Consider the following 22,477-nt stretch of genomic DNA (forward strand, 5'->3'; position numbering starts at 1 on the left):
TCCGCGGCTCATGTTTTTCGTGCCTCAGACTGAAAGTGTGAAGAATTATTAAATGTCAATTTTTACTTTTTTTAAATACTGCGTCAGTTTTAGGTGAAGACGACAACAAATCACATTTTCAGAGACGCTTGTGTCCACTAACGATAATAATCTGGACAAGCGCCAGCTATTGTTAATTGAAACAAGGCTATTATTCTTCTTAATTTTCCCCACATTGATGAAGCAGCTGGTTGCAGCAGTGATTCAAACTTGTTCAGAAACAATGGAGAAAACTCGCCAACTCCAAATTCTTTCAGGTTGAAGTTATATTTAATCTTTCAGCATTTCGGGAGGCAGAAAAGTGCTTTTTGTCCTCTAATTTTAATATTTTGTATTTGAAGGTTACAGGGTTTTGAAATATTCATAAATAGAGGCCAAACACTTTTAACAGTTCATATTTTAATATGAAGACATGATTTATCATTAAAAAAAATCATGCCTGTTATGTTGAATGTTGAATATCATGAAATAAAGTGAGTTTGTCTCTATAGAAATGGGACAAGTCTATTGTGTAGTATTTGTACAGTTGACTTCTGGGTAGTTTCTGGAGTGTTAGTCCTGTCCCAACTTTGTTTTTCTTAGATATTGCTGCCATGATATGGAGATTCAGCTGTTATTTGTAAATAATTGTCTTACTAACATCTATTATGCTGTCTATCTATCCCACTATCCTTTAAGAACAAGCTGCCAGTCCATCACAGGGGATCCATCCATCCACTGAACCTAGGAACAACCACTTAAAGAGAACATGCAAACTCCACACATAAAACCCTCTGCCTGCCTCAAACTGGAGGATATTCTCTCGCTTGAGGTTAGAGTGCTCACACTGATGAAATGAAATATGTATTTAAGATCACCCTAAACATTGCGTCCTGTTTAGATTTAGGTTAGGAGCTGAATACAGAATTCATTTACAGGGATGTGATTTCATTGGTTTTGGAGTCTTTGACTGTTTTTCTGTTAAAAAAATAACTCAAACACATGTTGACAGATCCCATTGAAATTTGACAAACTAATAGGCAAGGCAATGAAAATGTTATGCGAGATCCAGATCTTATTCTGGATGCAGATGAAAATGTTACATTTTGATGTAACATGAAAATGATCGATTCTGCCCATGTTCCATGGCATTGAAGATCAAGTTTTAAGAAAGACCCAAGTCAAATTTTGGATGTCAAATGTATGAGAAAATTGTTGAGATCCGTAATATAATCCAGATATCAGTCTTCATATGTACCACAGGCCAGGGACAGCTGGAAGGGCTGAATTGTCCAGAGAGGTGGAAGTATGTACTTCAGTGGTAAAGTCACAGCTAAATATCAATAACTGTGTGATTTACTCAAAGTGGTAGTGGTCGTTGTGCTTTATAATGAAACCTTCAATTACAATTCTTTAAAACCATTTCACTTACAAAACTGTAAAACATTTATGGAAGGAACTTGGAAATAATTTTAAGGGCATTTTTACATTTCTGCAATTCACTTTTTTCCAAAGTGAATAATTTAAAGAAACCTCCCTTGCTAACAGACATATGGCACATATAGCAGGCTGATGTGACGCTATTGCAAGAATTACAGGTATTAGACCTGTTTTTATGGTTAATCACTTCAATAATTTATTACAAACTGTGTTTTATTGGAATAAATAGTCATGTAAAATGAAGGCTTTTTGCAGAATGTGACTAAATAATCCCCGCAAAGCTTCAGAAACCTTTATGAACAAACCATGTATGAACTCATTCGTCAAGAAGAAGCTTCTGTAGCAACAACTGAAAATGCTGCTTAGCTTAACTTTTTATGTAAGTTGTGAAAACCCTTGAAGTAGCATTTAGATAATGTTTTTGTTTTGTTTTGTTTTTTTGTATGTTTGCAGACATCGTGGACATGGTGGCTAAATGAACCCCTCAGATAATGGTCGACTCCCACGATGCTCCGTCACTCTGCTGACAGTTGCTTGCCAGAGTCCAGATGAATGCCAAAGGTATGATTTGCCTCTTCTTTATTGAGATTGTCTCACACCCCCATCTTGCCTCATCCATCCTCGGGAGAATCCTAATGCACTGATACCAAGGGGGAATAATTTTTTTTTTTTCTTTACAATCTGCTTAGCAATGATTTATTGATTGCGGCTTCCACCCTCACAGAGAATTACCGATCCTTTTTGGGAAATAAGATTTTCACACCTTTCATGAGTGTGTATGTGGCGCGGGTCTCCAGAGACAGTGTGAGGGGGAAACTGACTTTGAGGAGCAGCGGTGTGTGAATCTCTGTGGTGTCACTCCTCTGCTGCCAGAGCTATGTCCAATGGACGGCCCTGTGAGCCTCTGCCTCTCTACACATCACTCTATAGTTTTGCATTATTTATCGGTTGATAAATACAGTGTCCTCGCTTGATTTCAATATTTTTCGTTTGCTTTCAAACCATCGAAACAAACAGCGCGCGCACTTTAGTATCATAAGCATGCAAGAGCCCCTCTAAGGTTTCATAGACAAAAAAGGAAAATAATAAAAAAACAACCCTTGCCCTCATAGGAGGAGTTAGATTAGTGCACCGAAAGCTTTGATGCTCCAGAATGTCAGCGCGGTGGATCGATCCGGCAAAAAAACACACACACACCTGACCAATCAGAGGCGCCTGTCTGTTGTGGACCTGCTGGGCACCGTGGTTTACAAGCTTCAAAGAGCTCCTTTTAATACACTGCTTTGATAGCCCTCAGCCTTCGCTGACCCACCAACTATCCACTGGGGAGCGTTTTCATGGAGTAAAGAGGGATAACTGTTGATCATATTAATGAGCAAAGGGGGGAAAAAAAAAAATCAGGCCAAGTTCATTTGACTACTTACCGACCCGCTCCTCAACAGTCTCTGCACAGATTCTACGAACAGGGCATTGCAAAGTCTTTATTTGCATAAGTAAATCTTAGAAATGATTGACAATATTTGTAGACTTTTGCTTGTGAAGATGGTTAAATTGTCAGCGAAGAACTCAGAGTGGACTCACCAGCTGAGAGGCAGACAGTTTGGTTAATAACCCTAAGGGGGAGACAAATCTTCATCTAAATCACATTAAGCATCCTTCACTTGGGATGTTTGCTCCCTGAGCACATCAACAGAAAATAAACACATATTAAAACATTCATTAATATCATTTATTACTCTGAAGTTATTGATTACTGTTGGTTTCTGTGAACTGTTGTATTTTTGTAATTAAAATGTTGTTTCTGTTAATTGTTTATTTCATTTAGAAAAAAAAAACAAATAAAACAGAACTTCTTAACAGTAATTCTAAACCATTATGTTTGGTTTAATTCAAATAATTAATTTCTCACTTTTGTTCAAATTATTCCTGGGAAATTAAAACAGAAATCAAGAGATTTTATGATCAAAATCAGACTCTGAATAGATAAAATTCACATGCATTTTTTTGCCAGTTTGTGCTCATTATAGTCTTTACCTTATATACTATTAAAAAAATGGAAAAAAAATAGGAAACAGTTGAAAAACAAATGAACTCAGGACAGTTTTTAATTGAAAATGCTGAATCTCTTAGACTTGTAGTAACATTTTACAATAAAGATGTTTTTGTTGATTTCAGTCCAAACTGCTTAAAGACATTTCCTGTTTGAAAAAGTCGATTAACTTGACAAAACAGATACATGGCGTGATATGAGCCTTAAAGTGAAATTCGGTCTTTTATGAACCATTTAGAGCTCTGCAGACTTGACTGATGCGGTTCAGGTCTGCTGGTCTGCTGAGACTTTATTTTACGCAAACACAGGTATGAGTATACACATGGCTGGTATGCAGAGGCGGTCCTGAAGCTCATAAGCAGTGTCTTCATTCTATTACCCGACGTTTATTCAGAGCAGGTTGTCAGTCTGTGGTGTTTGCTCAGTGGGAAACCTGAGGACACTTGAAAAGCTTCCGCATGCCAAAAAAATAAAGCAAAAACACTTTTGGAATGTACAGTTGTTCTATGTACTCATTTTCCACTGGCATAAAAATAAAAACAACTGTAGAATATCACACTAACCACACCTAAAAAGAGAAAAACAAATACCGAAAAACCACAAAAATAAAAGTAAAATCCCAAAAGTTGAGTTGTTGTCGGGCTTTCATGCACTAGAAATGTTTTTTTTTTTTTTTTCTTAATCTGGTATTCATTTTCTCAATAGCTCCCGCTTCATCTCATTTTTCCCTGAAATATTGTAAAATAATAGAAAGCAGATGTGTTCACTTTGCTTGTTTTTATGCACCTATCAGTCATCAAGCCAAAGACATTCAAGCTGCTGTCGTGTACAACAAAGAAAAGGCTCAAACAATTACATCTGAAACCAGTAAACGTTTGCTGGCTTTGTTTAGCTAAAAAAGATCAATCAACCAGCAAAACCGGTGCTGATTGACTAATTGATTAACTCACTTACCAGCTCTGCTGCTCTGCCTCCCCACTCAGCCTCTCCTCTGCTCCTCTCCTGATTCTCTTTATCCACCAACAGCAGCTATTCGCTGGATTTTCATACGTTATTATCGGTAAAAGCCATGCATCATTTAATGATATTAAAGAACAACAAAGAATATAGATTTTTTTTTCTTTTTCAGTGTGTGCATAGATTTTTGCAGACAGAGGATAAAAAGCAGCTTTATTTTAGCTGCACATTATCCACGCATCAGTTTAAATATGATAAAATCATATGAATTCAGATAGAATGAGTTGAATTTGTCTTGTTTATTAACCTGGAGTGTCTTGAGTGTTTCAGTAAAGCCGCTCATCCAGAGTGTTTCACCCGAGGACAGCACGGCCGAGACCTCCAGCTCTTTTCATGGATACCTGACACTCGGGACTGTCTGCTCGCCGCCGGTTCTCCAGCCACCAGGGATATTTCACAAGAGGTGGGGCATCAAGTGCTTTTCCTTGTTCCTGCAACCTGTTCCTGAGCTGGTGGCCGGTCTGAAGTCAGCAGAGACGACAAACCTTCTCCTCTCGTTCAGACATTCACCAGCTCGCATTATAGTTTTAATCAGAAATCTGAGGTTTAAAAAAAAAGAGAGGGAAAAAAATAGAAATTAAGTTAATCTGTTCCACATCAACTGCTTAGAAGCAGTAATGTAATTTCTTATGGTAATTTTCTTTAAGATATCCCTTTTTATTATGTAATTTTTGCAATAAGATTAGATTTATCCTATTAGGTGTAATGATATTACTCCTGTCAGCTTAAATGAATCAAACCGTCCAATTCAGTGGCGTGATTGCGTATAAGCAAAGCTTGCTGTTTGGTGGTAATTAACGGCGGTGCGAGATGGTGAGAGATGTGTTGCCCCCTTATCCTGGAGCCTCAGAGGCCAGGGGAAGATTAGAGCTCTGATCTCATTCCCAGCACTTGTTTGGAGTCTGTCAGGAAGAGAAATGCCAGCATTAGAGAGGTACCGCCACACTCCTGATATGATGAAATAAGGAGAAAAGGGGAAGGGGAAAAAGATGGAGGGATGGACAGAAAGGACCCTGCCCTTCTCTGAAGTGTCAGTAGCTTGTTTATTCTATTTTTCATCGTAGCTGCTGGGGCAAAGATTCCCATTTTTCCTTTATTCCCCCCCCTCCCCACCTCCGAACAAAAACCACTGCTCTCATTTTTTATAGGTCTTGCAAACTCTCATGCCCCAGTGAAAATTACATTGTGAAACGGTAGAAATTTCAGGGGCTGCCTTTGCTCTCCGCTGTCCCTCTGAGCTTTCAAACAGTCAACAGACTGTGAAGAATAAATAATAAAAAACTATTGATTATTTTGATGACTGCAAGATTCAATTAGGTATTAATTTTGCCCTCCAGTGGACCTATCAAGCAACTCAAAGGGAAGGAGGCAGGCGGTGGGGGGTGGGCCCAAACGCATGCAGAGTGTGGCCGGGCTCAGACAGAGGGGAAAATGTGTTTACCTCGGCGGGCTGAGGGGTGCATCGATGCGCAGTGTCCCACATTTAAGTGCCCCACAAATGAAGCCCTGATGACTAGTGACATTGTTACCAGGGATGCGAGTATTGACCAGTCGACTCAGGTTTTTTTTTTTTTTTAACGACAGCTTAAACTACTTTTATTGATTAACATTTTCATAGATTATCATGTGTCATATCAAGGAGGGCAAATTGCCGTGATGAGCGCATTAAAAAGCCCCCTCTGGGTAGGAATTCATCGACCACCCCGGTGGACGTGAGTGAGTGAAGGGTGGGGGGCGTGTGTGTAAGATCAGACCCCGCTTTCCTTCGCCGTCTGCGCCCGGCGAGCCGGTCACCTGTCCCCCCCGCTCAGACATATTTAGGTTGGACTTGATTCATAAATAAGAAAACGGGCCGTAGTCCTGCTGCTGCGTGTCTGCGCTCTGCAGCCCGAGGTGGGCTGAGCACTGTCTGAGGAGCTTTCCAGTGAGAAGACACAAGGGGGAAGAGACAGAGGGAGAGTGTGTGTGTGTGTTTGTGTGTGTGTGTGTGTGTGTGTGTGTGTGTGTGAGAGAGAGAGAGAGAGAGAGAGAGAGAGAGAGAGAGAGAGGGGGAGAGGGAGGAGGTGACATCTCCAGGGCTCGTCTTAGGAAGCAACCTTGGGTTTGAACCTGTGGTTGGCCATTCATGTACACAAAGGTAGAGGCGGCTCCTTCTGCTGGTGCAGGAAGCATGTTTTAGCTGCTGCTTGACTCTTTTCAACATTTGGACTTTCTGTAAACTCTTCTTTTTACTCTTTAACTCTGGAGCTGTGAGAGGTAAGCAAAGTTTTTTTTTTTCTTCCCAATAGCTTTTTCAAAACTTTATTCGCCGAGTTAGAAAAATAAGAAGTGTATGCGTCAGCTGCATTTAGGAGATTCGGATAAACTCTAAACGTTTTTTTTTTTTTGTCCATTAGGATCATGTTTTACTTTAATTTTCCTCTCTCCTGAGCGCTCTCCACTCTCAGATAATGTGACATAGATGCTGCTCTTTCCTGCTTCCTGACAAAAAAAACATGAGAATAATTGGGCAAGAAATTTATTTGTGAGCATCAGGGACTTCATCCCCCGTTTAGATCAGGCCGTCGTCTCACACTCCGCGGCGAGTTGTCACCTTTGATCTCATTTTATGTGCCCCGACTACGTGTGAATTGACATAATCAGCGGCGTGCATTTCCCCTCATCTCCCTCCTTCAGATGTAGAATTAGATTTATTTCATTTATTTGTCGGCGCGCAGCCCACGGAGCCTCTTCGCGGACTGCTGTCGGCTCGGCGTTTGCCGAAGATGAGGCACATGTCAGGTAGTAATGAGCCCTTGGAGATGGATGTATCACTGCTTTAGGGCTGCAGGGTATAACGCTAAAGCCACGCGATCCGTAACAGTTCTTCGCCAGGCAGCAGCCGGCAGTATCAGCGGGGCAGCACCAGCCTCAGATAAAAGCGAGCGCTGTGGAGAGAGGGAGAGAGCAGGAGAGAGAGGCAGGGTGATGAGTGAGCGATAGAAAGGAGAAGCTGGGCAGGGAGAGAGTGAGTAGAGACACAGAGAAGGAGCCGGTGAGGCTGAGAAGCTGAAGCACATCTAACCAGGGGCATTTTCCTTCTCTTTTTTTTTTGTTCCCCCCCTCCTCCTCCTCCTCCTCCTCCTCCTCCTACCCCTACCCCCCCCTCCCGTTTCCCACCTGGGCTCCGCAGCTCCGCCACAGGATCCGATGATCACGGGGCAGCTGAGCAAGCCGCTGCTCTCCCTGCGCAGCGACATGAGCGCGGCGGAACTCCGGGCGGACGACAAAGCGGCCACCCCAGACAGCGATCTGAACGACGAGCCCCTGCTCCTGCCCTCCGAGGCCACGGACAGGGAGGGCACTCCCAGCAAGCTGTACGGTGAGTCCGCTCGCGCCGCTCCCGCTCCGGGATGCCTGGCTCCAGGGCTGCGTGCAGCAGCGGTTGGGGGTTCCAGCGCCGGGACAGGTGTCAGCAGGGGCGGGAAACTAACTCAGAGCAGTGATGAAGAAGTTGCTGTGTGGCTTTTCTCGGCTTTTCTGTCAGTCGTGCAATTACCCAGACGTGTCCTCCACCTCTTCAGACTTCATATTCTTAGAAAAGCACTTGATTTATAAAGTGGTTGGTCGAATGTGTGTTGACAGTGTAAGTAAGTGAGTCACTGCCTTTCTTCAGACGTCAGTCTAAAATACTTTTATAGAAATGTTTTTTTTAATGTAGTGCTGGTTATTGACTTCTTCATATTTTGTGACACTGTGTGTATTTAAAGTTCCTCAGATTTAAGCTGCCAGACTACATTTTTCTTTTTATTCTCCCTCACTGACTTTGTGGTGTCAAATAATACGTTGGTTTTACTTCATTTATATCCTGATGAAATTAACAGCACAACAATCCTCACCTAATGCAGAATTAAATTGAAACCTGTCTGAAAAAAAAACAAACAAAATTTACTATCCATCCCCAGTAAATTGGATGAAACAATATTTGTTCTGCATTTGATGCTGATGTTTCTTTTTATTGTTTTAGTTTTGTGGTTTCAGGTCGTTTAAGTTGCAAATTATCTTGGAAATGAGGTAATTTCTTTGTCAGCATGAGCATTATTTCAGCAGTTCTCTCTTTAATTGAGTGCTGACACTGTTGTGTTTGTGTCTAGATAAGCCTGCTTATTATTATTATTATTATTATTATTCTCATCATTAGCTGTTTCACTCATGTGGACTGATTCAATCACTGGAGCTCGTCATGAATCGATAAGCACGATAGAAATAATCACTTAGCAAATTGTCTAATTATCATTTGTAATATAAAAAAAAAAGAATCTAGCTTTGAACGTTCGTTTTATGTTCGGATGCTTTCAATAAAAAGGGAAGAAATAGCATCATGGTTTTGTATTGTTTCAGATGGCACTGTGCAGATTTGACAGCTTTGTTAAAGAGCTTAATGAACTTGAATTTATCAGGTTAGTTTTAAGGAAATTATCTGCTCTTAGTTTTATTATTTGGCAGTTTTATTCATCTCTACTTGAAATACCACTTCCAGGATTTTTTTGTTTTTAATTTTTCTTTATTTTAGCAAAAACATTGTTTTCTGAAAATAACTCACATTTTTTTAGAGCAGCAAACATTAAAGCTGATTTGCGTTTCATTTAACCTTTTGTCAGGTTTTATTCTTCCCATTATGTTCCTCCTTTTTTGATGTGGATGCAAGATGACAAGTGACAAAATTCCCCTGTAATGCCTTTAGATGTGGGGCTTGAATATTTATAAAAACTTTGTTTTCTCCACTTACGAGGCTCGGTTTGTTTTTCCCCTTCCTGAAAGTTTAGCTGTATTTCTGGAAGCGTGTTAACGTGTTTTCGTATATATTTGTTTTGTGGTTATGAATTCGAAATGTTGCTTCCTGGTGCATACTTAGTACGTGGAGTTTTAATAAGAGTTGTTTATGGAGGATAAGTGTGTGTGGCTCAGTCTGACACTGTGTGCCGTGCTCTGGAAGTGACAGAAAGTATAGTAAAGTGCCTATAGGCTCAGCTCGCCGAACATTTGTGAACAGAATAAAATACGAGTTTGGAGGAGGGAGAGCCAAATATTGCTCTCAAACCTAATCAGTGTGAGTTCAGCTGTCTTTTAAATCCTTATTTCAAGAATAACCTGGGGCTAGTCTTCTAAACAAGGACTCCGTGCTGCAGGATTTGTCTCAAAAGTGTTGCAATTTGGTTTAATAAGCATCAAGTCTTTCCTTCTTTCTTCCTCTCTCATCAGTTTGTGGTCGACTCCTCTCCTGTTTCTCACTCATTGCTTTGGATTTCTTTATTTCTGTCATGCATTTGGATATCGTTGGACCTCTTCTTTATATTTGAAGCTATTTACTTTTGGGCTTTTGTGATCGAGAGATTTTAAAAATAACACACACACACACATGGTTTTAGTAATTTCTGAGACTGTGAGGTTCAGAATTTTGTCTTTTCTCTGCCGGGTCTTTGCCGATGGCTCGTCGTCGCTCGGAATGTGGCCGGTCGGCGCCGCTGCGGGGGAACTTGTGAATTTTTTTGGGGGGGAGGATGCGTTCTCTCTGCCCGTTGGCGAAGCCCTGGGCTGCGCCGGCAGCAGGTTCAGGTTTGGGAGCCGCTGCCCACATGACCTGTCAGGGAATGGCGAGGAGACGTGGCGTGTTCGTGTCTTCGCCGGAGGACGGGGGGGTGGGGGGTGAACAGGGAGGAGACGGGGAGGTGGGGGTGGCGGTGGGGGAGGGTTTTAAAGAAGAGAGACTCAGCATTTATTTTTCTTTAAATGCTCCCAGCCTGAAGGGAAAGGTGTGGCGCCCGTGACCGGCCCTCCTTAATGATGGCGGTCATTGTTGCGTCTGATAAATTGCTGGCGGTTGCGGTGATGTGAGAGTTTGTGTTTCGACTGCAGCTGACTGTGTTATACTCCCCCTGACTTGAATGGTGTGTGTGTGTGTGTGTGTGTGTGTGTGTGTCTGTGTGTGTGTGTGTGTGTGTCCAGCTCAGCCTGACGCCTGGCTGTTAGGCTGAAGGCTGGACGGTTCAGTTCAGTCCGTCAGGAGGTGGTGATGCTTTCACACAATCAACCGCTAACTGAGCTCAAGCTGTTTCTGCAAATCCAGCGGAACAAGTGAGAATTTAATGCAGGCATTGCGTTTTATTAACAGTTTGTTGATTTCTTTGTTTTAAGTTTTATCAACATCATTTAGGGACTGTTTGGTCGTGTTTGTTTTGAGCTCTCGTGGCTGCGGATACTGTCAAATTTTAACCTCGCTGTTGTGCTATCGTCACGAATGCCACAGTTATGAGAGCAGCCCTGGAGCGAGCCTTTAAACTGGGCCTTACATTATTCAGTGGTTTTCTTTATGTGGTTCAGCGATGAGCGGAAACCATAATATTTACATTCTGGGTCTTCACTGGGATTCAAAATGAAGGTACTCTTTGATTGTTTACATTAGGAAGACTTTTTTTTTTTTAAAACTCTGTTCTGTTTTATGCGTCGAGTTCTATAAAGATGTCAGTTGTTCCAGTTTCTAGATTGACAGACCGTCACAAACTGACTTGATTATCACACACACACTGAAACAGCTCGCTAATAGAGATGATGCTGTAACTTAATTTCACACACACTCACACTGTAGCTGTAGAGTTATAAACTCAATTGAAAAATTTCAACAAAATATATCATAAATATGCGTTTCCATACTTCATAACCATCCTGATGAAAACTTCAGTTTTTTGGCTCACTGATCACATGTACATTTTTGTGTTTACAGCCTTTTGCATTTTTCTCCCCGAGTTTGACACATAACTTCAGCGCCGGTGCCTAATCCTGTTTCTCGGAGTTTTGTGCCAGAAGGAGAAGTCAGTGGGAGACAATGACAGTAGCGGTCATGTTTGTCTACAGTAAATTGTCCACCTTCTACACCCACCGCATGCTTACTGTTGTGGTGAAAGGGTCGTTCTCCTAAAAGCTTGCCTGTGCAAATAGTCTTCCACTTCAGGTAACAGGGGCTACGAGGCACCACAAACATCCTGCTGCCTTGTATTTATTCCAAGTAGAAGTGGACATTAGGTGGGAAAGCTGTGGTTAGTAGGGCAAGCAATTTTTTATTTTTTTATTTTTTTTCAAAGGACGAGATGGTGTTGGATGCGTACAGTTTCTGTCTTCTCTTCTCAAGCAAATCTCCCCCTTTCAGACATCAACAGACAAGATAATAAGACACTCAGAGCACAATTCCGTATTATATTCAGCAACCAAAGGCTCATCTCTTGTCAGTTTGCATTTACTCTCCCAAGGATGTGACGCTTCTATCATCATGCTGTCAAAGAGAGCCTGGCTGGAACGACAGGAGCACTCATTTCATACACTTACTGTCTACATGAAATGGTCTGCACTTATACGGATTCTGCCAAAATGGTGGAACATTTTCACAAAGGTCACCTCGAGACCCCCCTCCCCAAAAGAGCAAAATGAATCTTCATTGATTCCCGGTATTGGAGGTCAGTCAGAACAAAAAGTCCAGCCCGGATGGTGCATCTGCTGCTGCGCTGCATCTTGCTTTTATGCCGTTTTTCCTTTTTGTTTTGTTTTTTTCCAGGATTATTTGGATTCGTTTACACTCAGACTGACCACTGCGTTCCTCACATTCATTTGACTTGAACTGTTTAACATGTAAATGAGCTTGCACGTGAAAAAGAAAATAGCTGTCTCTGTAAATCACTTCTTCAGTGCAAAAGTTTCTCCAACTATTTTTCATGCAGTTTTTGCTGTCAGTCTAAATATGATGCTTCCCAATTTTGCAATAATTCAGTTTTTTTTTTCATGCTTTACGAAACTCAAAATATGCATGATTTTAAAGTGCTGTTAATGAACTTTTGGTGAGGTAATGCAGTAATACCACAAAAACACATCAAACCATGTTTTTCAAGTTTTATTTAGAATCTTATTGCATATTAATCTCCACTTAATGCATTACCTTAATGTCTTGGATATTAACCTGCTTGATGCTGGTTCTTCTGCTGTGCAAAACGAACAAGCTACTGTCTTCAAAACAACCTTCTTCATACACACATGTAGTCGCACAAAGAGAGAGAGAGACACACACAAACACACACTGCTTCAGGCATGAGTTCTTATTATTTTTGTGTAATCAGCTTAGTGAGCGGGATACATGGTGGGATCGCCTGCTTACTGATGCAAAGAGGCTCGTAATGTTGTGTGGCGAGGTTAAGTAATAAAGTGGCGCAGAAACCCGGTGCTGAATGGGGCTGTGCTGAGTAAATAAGAGTGGATAAAGGACCGAGGGGGGAACGAGTCTCTCCCCAGGAGGTGGATCTCATTATGGGGATTTCGGCTATCCGCACAAACTTGAAAACAAGCTTAATGCATGCCTATAAAGCAGGTGTAATACATTTGCTAATGCGCCCGCAGCGGCCATGGCGACGACAACACAATCACTACGTGTTGTGGAGGACTGGGCGGGGGGCGGGGGGGGGGGTGGTGGAGGACGAGTGCCAGGCGGACTGTACTTGTTTATGTAGCAAACATCTGGAAAGGTCGTCAGGTTTCATTCACGGATGCTTGTTTATGCAGGAATGACTTTGAGCAACACGTGAAACTTCACAATAATGGACGATGCATTTCTCCCCATTGTTTTTATCTTTAGAGTTAGGAAGGGATAAAAAAAAAAAATAATAATAAAAAGCGCATTATAAGTTATATACCCGGCCAGCTGGGGAGAGAATAAATTGAATTCTGGTTTGCATCTTTTTTAGTGGCACTTTCTTTAAGTTAGAAAATCATTTTCACACAAAAAAAAACAAACAAAAAAAAAAAAACGTACACGTGTATCATGCGCTCCATAACCAATATCAATAAGCCTTTCATGTAGAGCTAACAAAGAACCATCACATCTCCTGGCTCGGACACGCTTGGTGTTGTTGAGAAGTAATTGAAGCTGCTCGGGTCACATTTTCGGAATAGAAATTACAGTCTTGTCTTTGACTTGTGTGGCGTGAACCAGAGATGCATCCCACAGCCCTTGTGTCCTTCACAAGCCTTTATTATTTATAACGCTCGCTCTTTGAGCAATGACCAGTACTAATGCATAACCTTCTGTCCTTCTGGCTGATTCGCTTCCTTTGAAACCAAAGATTGAGGCAGGAGAAGTGGGTGTACGCTGGATGAGGAAGGGGAGTGGGCCGGCGACGGGGGGAGCGCCACTATAGGGCAGTGGAGATCCAGGCTATCCAGAAGTTATTATGTTTTTTCCCTTTATATCTGAGGATGTGGAATAACACTGTGATGCCTCTTTTCTACAGAATAGAGTTATGGGCTTCAAAGCAATACTATTTCCTGACGTCCCTCCTTACTCTATTTGTCTGCTTCACCAGAATAATGTGCTGGGAGTGGTGGGGCGGAGTGTCTTTTGGCTACATGATTATTTGCTTGTTTCCACCTGTTTCCACCCACCCGGCCCCGTAAATATGACCGCAGCGGCTGCAATACAGCAGCAGCTAATGCGGTAGTTTCCCCCAGATAAACTAATTTCTAGATAAACTCTGTTTAAGTGAGGTTCAGTGGCAGTAAGATAGAGTCTCATGCTGCCCGTATTCACCTGATGTTATCCTGTGGTGATTGAGCCTGTGCCGCAGCGCCGCTGTGATCCATTGTTATTATAGCTCTGTGACAGAAGGAGCGGGTGAGGAGGGGGGGGGGTGCGGGGGTCGAGGTGGGGGTGGAGGGATGCAGGGGGGACGAGAGGCTTTGGGGGGCAAAGGGTAGAAAGTGGGACATAGGCAGCATTAGTGCCGGATAGCCTGGGGGGCCGAGGCTGATGTGTCAGGCATGACATGTGGGTGTCTAGTCCTCACACACTCACACACACACACACACACACACACACACACACACACACACACACACACACACACACACACACACAATGCCGGAGTGTCCTCACACCCCACCGGCTACTTCTTAATGTCCTGCAGTTGACCAGATGCAACTCAAGTCGGACAAAGATAGAACAAGATGATTTTTCCTACAAATTGATTTAAATTCTTGTTGATCAGTAAGAATTTTACTCTTTTATTTTAATAATGATTGATGTGTTGATGTTATTTGAATTAATCATTCATTCTATCAATTGTCAGATTAGGGTCGATCACAGCTGAACTTCAGCTGCATGATTTGTTTACACACTTTGCAGGACATCAAAGAATCATATTTAAAGTGACTTCCTCAAATTATTTGAAGGCAAAAGTTCCATCACAATAAATCTCATCTGAATCTTTCCTTATATCTTTTTTTTAATCCATGATGATAAACTGCTTTAAAAACACAAACCTTGGAAAAATACAAGGTAGCTCAGACTTTTTGAAACAACTTTCCAGTTTTCTGACCTTTTTAAAAACCAAAAATATTCTAATATAACTGAATCGTTCAGAAAATAATCATCAGCATTATTTTCACAAATTCATATAACAGTTGTTACTTGAAGATGTTTCCTTGTATTTTATCAACCAACTTTCATATCATAAAAAATATTTAGCTCACCAATTCATGACTGTCAAAGGTATTAAGAAGTGATATTAAGAAGTGATCATGGGTAAATATGTAGTTTTTTCAGAGTAAATGTCAAATTACATTAACATCCTGCTACATGCTACCAAAGAGAAAGCCTTGATGTGAGCCTCCAAATTTTTGCTGTTGGGTCTGCAGGGTTGTGGGTTTGTATCCAGACAAAATATAGATGTCAGACAGAGTGAAGGGAAAGCCTTTTTTCATCACAGGGTTGTTTGTAGGCTGCAGGCAGCAGAATCCTATTTACAGCAAATATCATTTAGGTAATTTAGAAGTAGGAGCAATGGGGAAGCAGGCATCTCCTAAAAGGCTTACAGCTCTCTAAAGCTAGTCTTCATCGGAGCGTCCCACCTTTGCTGATGGCCATAAAAGGATGAAGAATAATTTGGATTGTTATTTGCCTCTTTCAACCCTGAGCTAATCAGGTTGACATTGCTTTGGGGATGAGGACGACGCTCCAGAACAGATGTGCTCATGTGCAAAGTGTACCGAGTCCCCTGTGAGGAGGCAACACAAAAGCCCTCTTTTCTCCTTTCTTCTCCTCTTCCTCTTCCTCTTCCCCTTCTCCATCTCCCCTCTCTTCCATCACACCGTCTCTCCTTCTTGACCTTTGAAATGGGCATTGCCTCTTCTCGCCAATTTACCTCCCTCTGGTCCCTCTTGTGCTTGTGCTGCTTCCATCTCCACTTCACCATCAAGGGAGAGACAGGTAAGAGCGGCGGCAGAGCACTCTCGTGTCAGAGAGCCTGTTGGTGAAGACCTGTGGCCACGAGCGAGGGTTTAAGTGTCACAACGCCAGATCCTCGGCTGCTTTAACTGTCGTCTGCATGCAGATGCGCCGTGCGTTTATCACGTGGAGGAGGGTCTCCTGGAGTGAGCTATTTTCTGTTGTTTACGTTGAGAAGCCGCTGCGGGGGAAGACACCCATTACTCCATCGCATCAGTTTCCTCTCTGCTCGTCCTTCTTCTGCGTCTCTCATCTGTCCTCTGAGTCTCTGCTTTTCTGCTGGTGGCCTTAACAATCTCCTCAGGAACAGTCAGAGAACTGCTGAGGTGTAAAATCCTTTCTGTTCGGCACACTCCGCAGCACCACCTCCTATGTAATTCCCTAACTCCATAATTCCACTTTGTGCCAGAATAATGAATGAGATAGATTTTCTCTCCCCGGTTAGGTCCACACCCTCGCGCGATGAGGAATCTGACTTTAATGTCGAAAGGCCCGGAGAGATTGCCGTGGCCTCTTCTCCCTCCTGCCCTGCGCCGCGCTCTTAATTAAGGAAATGACAGCTCTCCTAGCAGCAGCAGTAGCCATAATGTAGCTAATAGTGTTACAGGCAGACACTCAAAAGTCAGTCTCTGGTGATTTTCTATCCCCAGAAACACTATTGACCTATCCCGAGCAGCTTCTCCAGCCCGGCCTCTAAACAGAGTATTACTTCCCTGCAGGTCCGGAGGGAGCCATCTGACTAAGAGCACCTGGAGTTATTGGCAGCAGATTATGCCCTGTGTTATTGTTGAGGGCTTTGGTGGGAGTAATGAAACACTGAGCTGAATCACTGGTGATTTGGGCTCTCTTGCATTCTGCAAGGAGTTAAGTAAATCACCATGGAGCTCGCGGTGCATATTATGGGCTGTTCTTTTCCACACAGCACCCCGTGTAACGTCGCTTTTTTTTTTTCCTTTTCCTTTCTTTTCTCGATAGAACAACGAAAAGTGAAATGACCTGACTTTTCTCTCTCTCTGCGATGCCACATAAACTTTCCAAGTGGTATTAAGAGAATCAATGGCCGCACAATCTGGGACAATTGGCTGCGTATTGATGGAATTAAACCTTGTGTATGATGTGGCTTGTTGTGTACCTAGGATCATCCTTTACGCCTCAGCGGCTCGCAGATCCCAGCGTTAAATGGCCCGAACGAACAAAGCCGCACACTTCTGATGACGACGACAACAGTATTTCTATTTCTCGTCATTTTTTTGTGTTTACCACCACTCCAAAATGTTCCACCGAGTAAACAATTAAAGATGTGATTAACTTATAATCTTCAGTGTTTCTTTTTTAAAAAATGTGAAATTATTTTCCATGGATTAGATTTCAGTGGAAAAATGATTGACATCATCTTAATAGCAAACACATGCACTCAGCCAGACGTTTTGAAAAGAACCATTATAAAAATGGGGTAGGCTGTTCATTCTGAATAGCCTGAATCGTTACCAGGCCTCTCTCGCACATCTGACAACTTACATAATGCATTTCCACTAAAATAGCTTAAGTGTTAAAGCTTCTTTTATGGGCAAAAATTGATTCATAAATGCACTGAGGCAAAAGCTAACGTGAACACAAAGCTTTCAATAACACCCATTTTATACAGACTGTCAATGTATGAAGCGGTTGCATTAGACAAGGTGGCATGCTGATTGCTTTATGAAATCCAGGCTAATTGTTTTGTGGTAAAGTCCTTGGGGCACCCTGCATTAAGACAGGCCGAATGAAGTCAAATAAATATAGCTCTTTGCCCTCCCTCCTCCTCCCCCTCCGCCTCGACACACACACACGCACACACACACGCCGACCGGAGAGGCCCGCTGCCTTGTGTGGCATTGAAAGTCGCTCCCCAGTGGCCACTTTGGTGATCAATGAAAGAGAATTTATATAGTGGTGGATATTGGCAATATTTCCATGACATAAGTCACATCAAATTGCACCCTGTGCCCTGTAATAAATGTAATTATTTAACCAACATCAGGCGTATTTTCTCAGGACATTTCGGCCTGTCACTGTCACTTCGTCCTGTATTGATATGACTTCTCTTTCTTAAGTAATCAGTTATGTGAAAGCACGTATGTTCGCGCACTCGAAGGCATTTAGAGTGCTACAACGGCAATTAATCTGTGGAGAAAATTCAAAACAGAGATGTAGTCTGAATGTCCCGGATAAATGTGAAGCAATGTTGAATGTGCGTCGCTTGTTCTTTCATCCGTTTGGCCTCTTCTTTCATCTCCGCTCACATCAATACATCCATTCATTCCATTTTCTCCATTGTATGACCTGTGTATAATCACAGCATCAAAGGACTTTCTTTTCGGTAAAGGTTTGATAGAGATATTTTCTCCCTTTTTTTTTTTTTTTTTTTTCCTCACTGTATGCAGTATTAATCGCCATCTGGAAATCTATTTAAGAATCATTCACATTGGATAAGTAGATTTTTTTTTTTAAAGAAAAGAAAAGCAAAACGTGTCCAAAGATTCCAGTAATAAAAAAGAATTGAAGATTGACTCCCCGGGTATTTCTGCTGTCAGCTATTTAATTTGGTTAAAGAAATTACACCAATCCTTTGGGGGAAGATGTGCATGTGTATTTATTTATTATTGATCTTTTCTCTTGCGATAAATATGTTAACGTTACGGATATTTGCAAAGGGATGAAGCCTTCTAACTTATTGTGAAGCGATGCAATGAAAGGAATCGTTTTTTTTCAGTAAGTCTGCCACACTGTTTATCAGATGGAATACATTATTCACAGCCAATATCTTAACTACAGTCGTCAGCCAGCCTCTCTGCCGCATATTGATGACTTTATAACGTCTCATTGTTTCATTATTAGTTGAATATCAGTATTAAGCTAATTGACTTTGTTGTAATGGTAATTGGATAATTCACCGGCATAAAAGTGGCTCAGTGGCACTGCTGGGTTTATTAGTGTTATCACAGTGTGGCGGCTGAATTGCTTTTTGAGATTGTTGGAAAGTTTGAGTCGCAGTAAATGAAAATAAGACTTATTTCAAGTCTCGAGAGAAGAAATTGCTTTAATTTGATAACATCCAACCTGAGAATTAACTGCTTAAAGGCAATGAACCCAACATAATATTCACTGCACTTACAAATAAATTTGGATCGTGACGATATTATACTGCTATCGTAAATCCATGCTTTTGTATTGACTCAAATATGTCCACAAAGTACTTCCTGTGTGTTCGGATTGATCTTAATTCCCCACACTGGGTGCACAGGGTGGGGCTGAGCGCGGCGCGGCCTGTAATGGGTGAAATAATTGGCGAAAAGAGACTGGCTTGTCAAAACAGCCACTTGGTTGCGAGGCTGATAAGCGAGAGGATGCGGACCTTTATGGAGACGCAGGGCCATCCAGCCAGAGGTAGAGACCAGCCACAAAAGCAGGCTCCCCCTTGGGCTTTCACATCAACCATCAAATGCTTGAGGTTCATTTGTTAGGTCATGCCATTCACCAATTATTTGGATTTTATGCAAAGATGAAATGATTTTAGTTGGCGGAGGAGAGTTTTAAATGCACTGCATAAATATACTTGACAGGCAATGAGATCTTGCTGGCATGGCTATTGAATGGTACGTTTTGTGTGAAGCTTTTATGAAAAGCCTGGAAACCGCTGCATGCCCTGTATGTTTAACAAAAAAAAAAAAACCTTTTCAAGCGTGAATAAAAAGACACAATGCATCCGGGATTTATTCTTTATTTAAAAAGCTGCGATATTCCATTAAAAAAAAATCGATCTTACAGTGGAAATGTGATTACATTTTTTTTTTTTTTTTTTTTAATTCATAGCCAGCATTGTGTGGTTCAACAAGGTTTTGTGGCCTTCAAATGCATTTCCACATGGGTGGTTTGATTTCATCTACAAAATCCATTTTATTCGGGGAAAGAGTTGTCGCGCGACGGAGGACAGTGCATTAGAGCAGGCGCTTTGTTAACTTTACACGTGGCTTTTTTGCATTTCACATTTTAAACAGGATGATACTCGCTAAATTAGCGACGACTCCACACTCGTCCGTGCATTGATCACCTCTGTGCTTTTCAAATCGGCGAGTCAATCCCCGTTGCCCTTGTAAATTGAGTCTTTAACCATGAATAATACACATTCCAGCACATAATTGTATTATTCCAAAGCCTTTACGTGTCAGATCTCAACAAATGAGAGGTTTTTAACTCTAACAACTCCTTAAGTGTCAACAAATAGCTTTCAGATTTCATTCCATTCACAGCTATGCATCCCCGCATGCACAGGGAGAACATGCAAACTCTGCAAGTAAATGGCAGAAGTCCAGAATTCTACTTACTTACTAACTTTATGTTGCATAAACCAACACTTAAAAACTAGTCAGGTGGGTTTTAACAGAAAGTACAGAGAAACTACAGAAACTGCAGCCCAACTTTTGTCATGAAAGGATAAAGGAGAGAAGAGATTTTGGTCTCCTTCAAAGTAATAACAAAAGGTATGAGTTTTTACAGTAAGTTGATTTAGTTTATATTTGCCCAAGTGTAGAGAAATTATCACAATAGATTAAAAACTAACAGCCGAAATTGGTGGCATAAAAAAAAATCCATAAATTTTAAATAAACTTGAAACACAAAAACTAAAGAGCAAGATCAAGATGTCACACTGATATTGTACTTTTCCCACAATGTTTTCCGGCGGGAATAGAAAAGCAACGGCGTTATTTAATAAAAACAATCCAAAATCAAAAGATTAAAACTCATTGAAAAAGTGCTTGAAGGTCAATCACGCGCTTCGTTAAGGTTAAGGCTAATATCGATGAAAGACCCGGAGATTCTTTTATATTGTCAGCGTGTGTGACGCTGAGGGAAGTTGTTTATCATAGTTTTGTGAGGATTTGTTTTAGCGGCACTGTGCCGTCGCCTCAACCGACTCATTTAAAGCACATTAATGCAGCCAAGCGTTAAATCGTGAGAATTGACGGGAGGTCGCTTTTTCCGGTCTGCCTATCGACGGTGAGGCGCGGCGCGATTTTGACCTGACCGAGGTCAGAGTGCGCCGGCCACATGACTCCGTCCGACCTTTCAGACCGGTCCTCTTTTCAAAAGGTGCTCTTGCTTAGAGATTCTGTGCGACGGGGGACGGCTATGATAACCAATCGTTGGTGCCCTTTATTTTCCCTGCAGCCATCAGCGGGCTTATTATCATGTCCCTGTCTGCGGCGCTCCTCTCTGCCCTCGTAGCAAACAGGTCTAATTGTGTCTCGTAGCTGCAGGCTCCGAGCGGAGGGAGGGGCTGTGGGTTGAGATGAGTGATACTCACTGATGTAAATGGCTGAATAATATGGCCCCGGCGTTTGCGGTGAAGCTCTATCTCTCAGCGGTAATCTAGGCCATCGGGGACCCGACAGTATGCATCATCCCCCATCAATGAGCCTCTCTGCTGGTTGGTAATTTATTCAGTGCTACGGCGGTTATTGATAAAGCACTTAAATACAAATTCCCCCTCCTTTCCCAGCTGCCCTCCTCGGCGCTGTACGACACTCGCTGTTGTAATATCACAGCGTGCTCCGTGTTGTCTGTTTATCTACTTATGCTGTCTGTGTTGATCTCAAGTGGACTCTTTGTTGTCTCTCTTTTTCTTTTTTTTTATTTTTTCTTCTTTAATCTCTTGCTGCTTTTACCACATGGATCTCCGCTTGTTGCTCTTTCAGGAGCTCGAGACGGGTCGGTCCAGTCTGACGCCAGCAGCAGCCCCTCTGAGCAGAGCCAGCTGGGTCAGTCCCACCCGGGATACCCCATGGGTCCACAGGTGAGTGAGAGCTTCAGGACGCTCCCTGCCTTCGCCCCGTGGTTGATAAGTAACCGTTCATAGTTTGATCAGTTGCAAAGGAAAGTTTGTAGTTTGGGAAGTGTTGGTGATTGACTTGAAAAAAAAAAATTACTAGCCAAGGTTAGCAGCTAAAAAATTAGAGAAAACACCAAAAAGTATCCCTTGATTGCTTGAATAAAATATTTCAAATGTTGAATGAGGATGAAAATGCTAGTTGAAAAAGCCATACACCAACAACATCCTTTTAGTAACTTATTTTTTTAATATATACAGTATAATCAAAAGCAGCTACGAGATTGCTTTCCCATTTTGAATCATTTATACCAATTTTAAACAATTCCACACACAAGAGACATAATAAATAAAGATCCAGTGTCCTATAGTTGTGACTTGCTTGATAAAATACATTTCAGGGTGAAGGCGACTCTGTAAGTTCACTGCAACCTTTCACCGGCAGTCTGTCTCCACAACATCGCAGTTTTCTCTGCTCACTAAGTTTTCTTAAAAGCTCAACTCAGACCACAACCGACGTGAGAGTAACATATAAGTTGTGTGCTTTGGAGTCTCAATAAAAGATCTCAAGCTCCGTCAGTGACGTTCTTTTAAGTGAAAAATGTAAAAACACGGAGCGGGCAGGATGAGCCTTTTCCAGTTACAATATGTAAATTGTAAACTATTTTGTCATCGCAGATCATCTTCAAATGTAATTGAGTTGTGGCACTAATGAGCTGACAATACCGGCCTTGTCAAAACAAGCAGGGCGGCGGAGAGCCCGAGCCTGCAGCCCTGTTAATAGCTC

The 22,477-nt window shown here is 41.9% G+C and overlaps 1 protein-coding gene across 2 annotated transcripts in view; it reads left to right on the top strand.

Annotated features, from left to right (window-relative positions):
- pou6f2 (POU class 6 homeobox 2) overlaps window positions 1-22,477 on the top strand; it is a 75,175-nt gene that overhangs the window by 3,600 nt on the left and 49,098 nt on the right. The window contains exons 2-6 of one of the 2 annotated variants that reach the window (XM_030099148.1): window positions 718-850; window positions 1,912-2,019; window positions 4,779-4,928; window positions 7,698-7,886; window positions 21,560-21,657. In XM_030099148.1, coding sequence (XP_029955008.1) covers window positions 7,715-7,886; window positions 21,560-21,657 — 270 coding nt within the window. In that variant the 5' untranslated portion in view covers window positions 718-850; window positions 1,912-2,019; window positions 4,779-4,928; window positions 7,698-7,714. Of the gene's footprint in view, window positions 1-717; window positions 851-1,911; window positions 4,929-7,697; window positions 7,887-21,559; window positions 21,658-22,477 lie in introns of both variants that reach the window. The other variant, XM_030099147.1, reaches the window with a different exon arrangement.

Source organism: Salarias fasciatus, chromosome 9, assembly GCF_902148845.1.
Source record: "Salarias fasciatus chromosome 9, fSalaFa1.1, whole genome shotgun sequence".
Lineage (NCBI taxonomy): Eukaryota > Metazoa > Chordata > Actinopteri > Blenniiformes > Blenniidae > Salarias > Salarias fasciatus.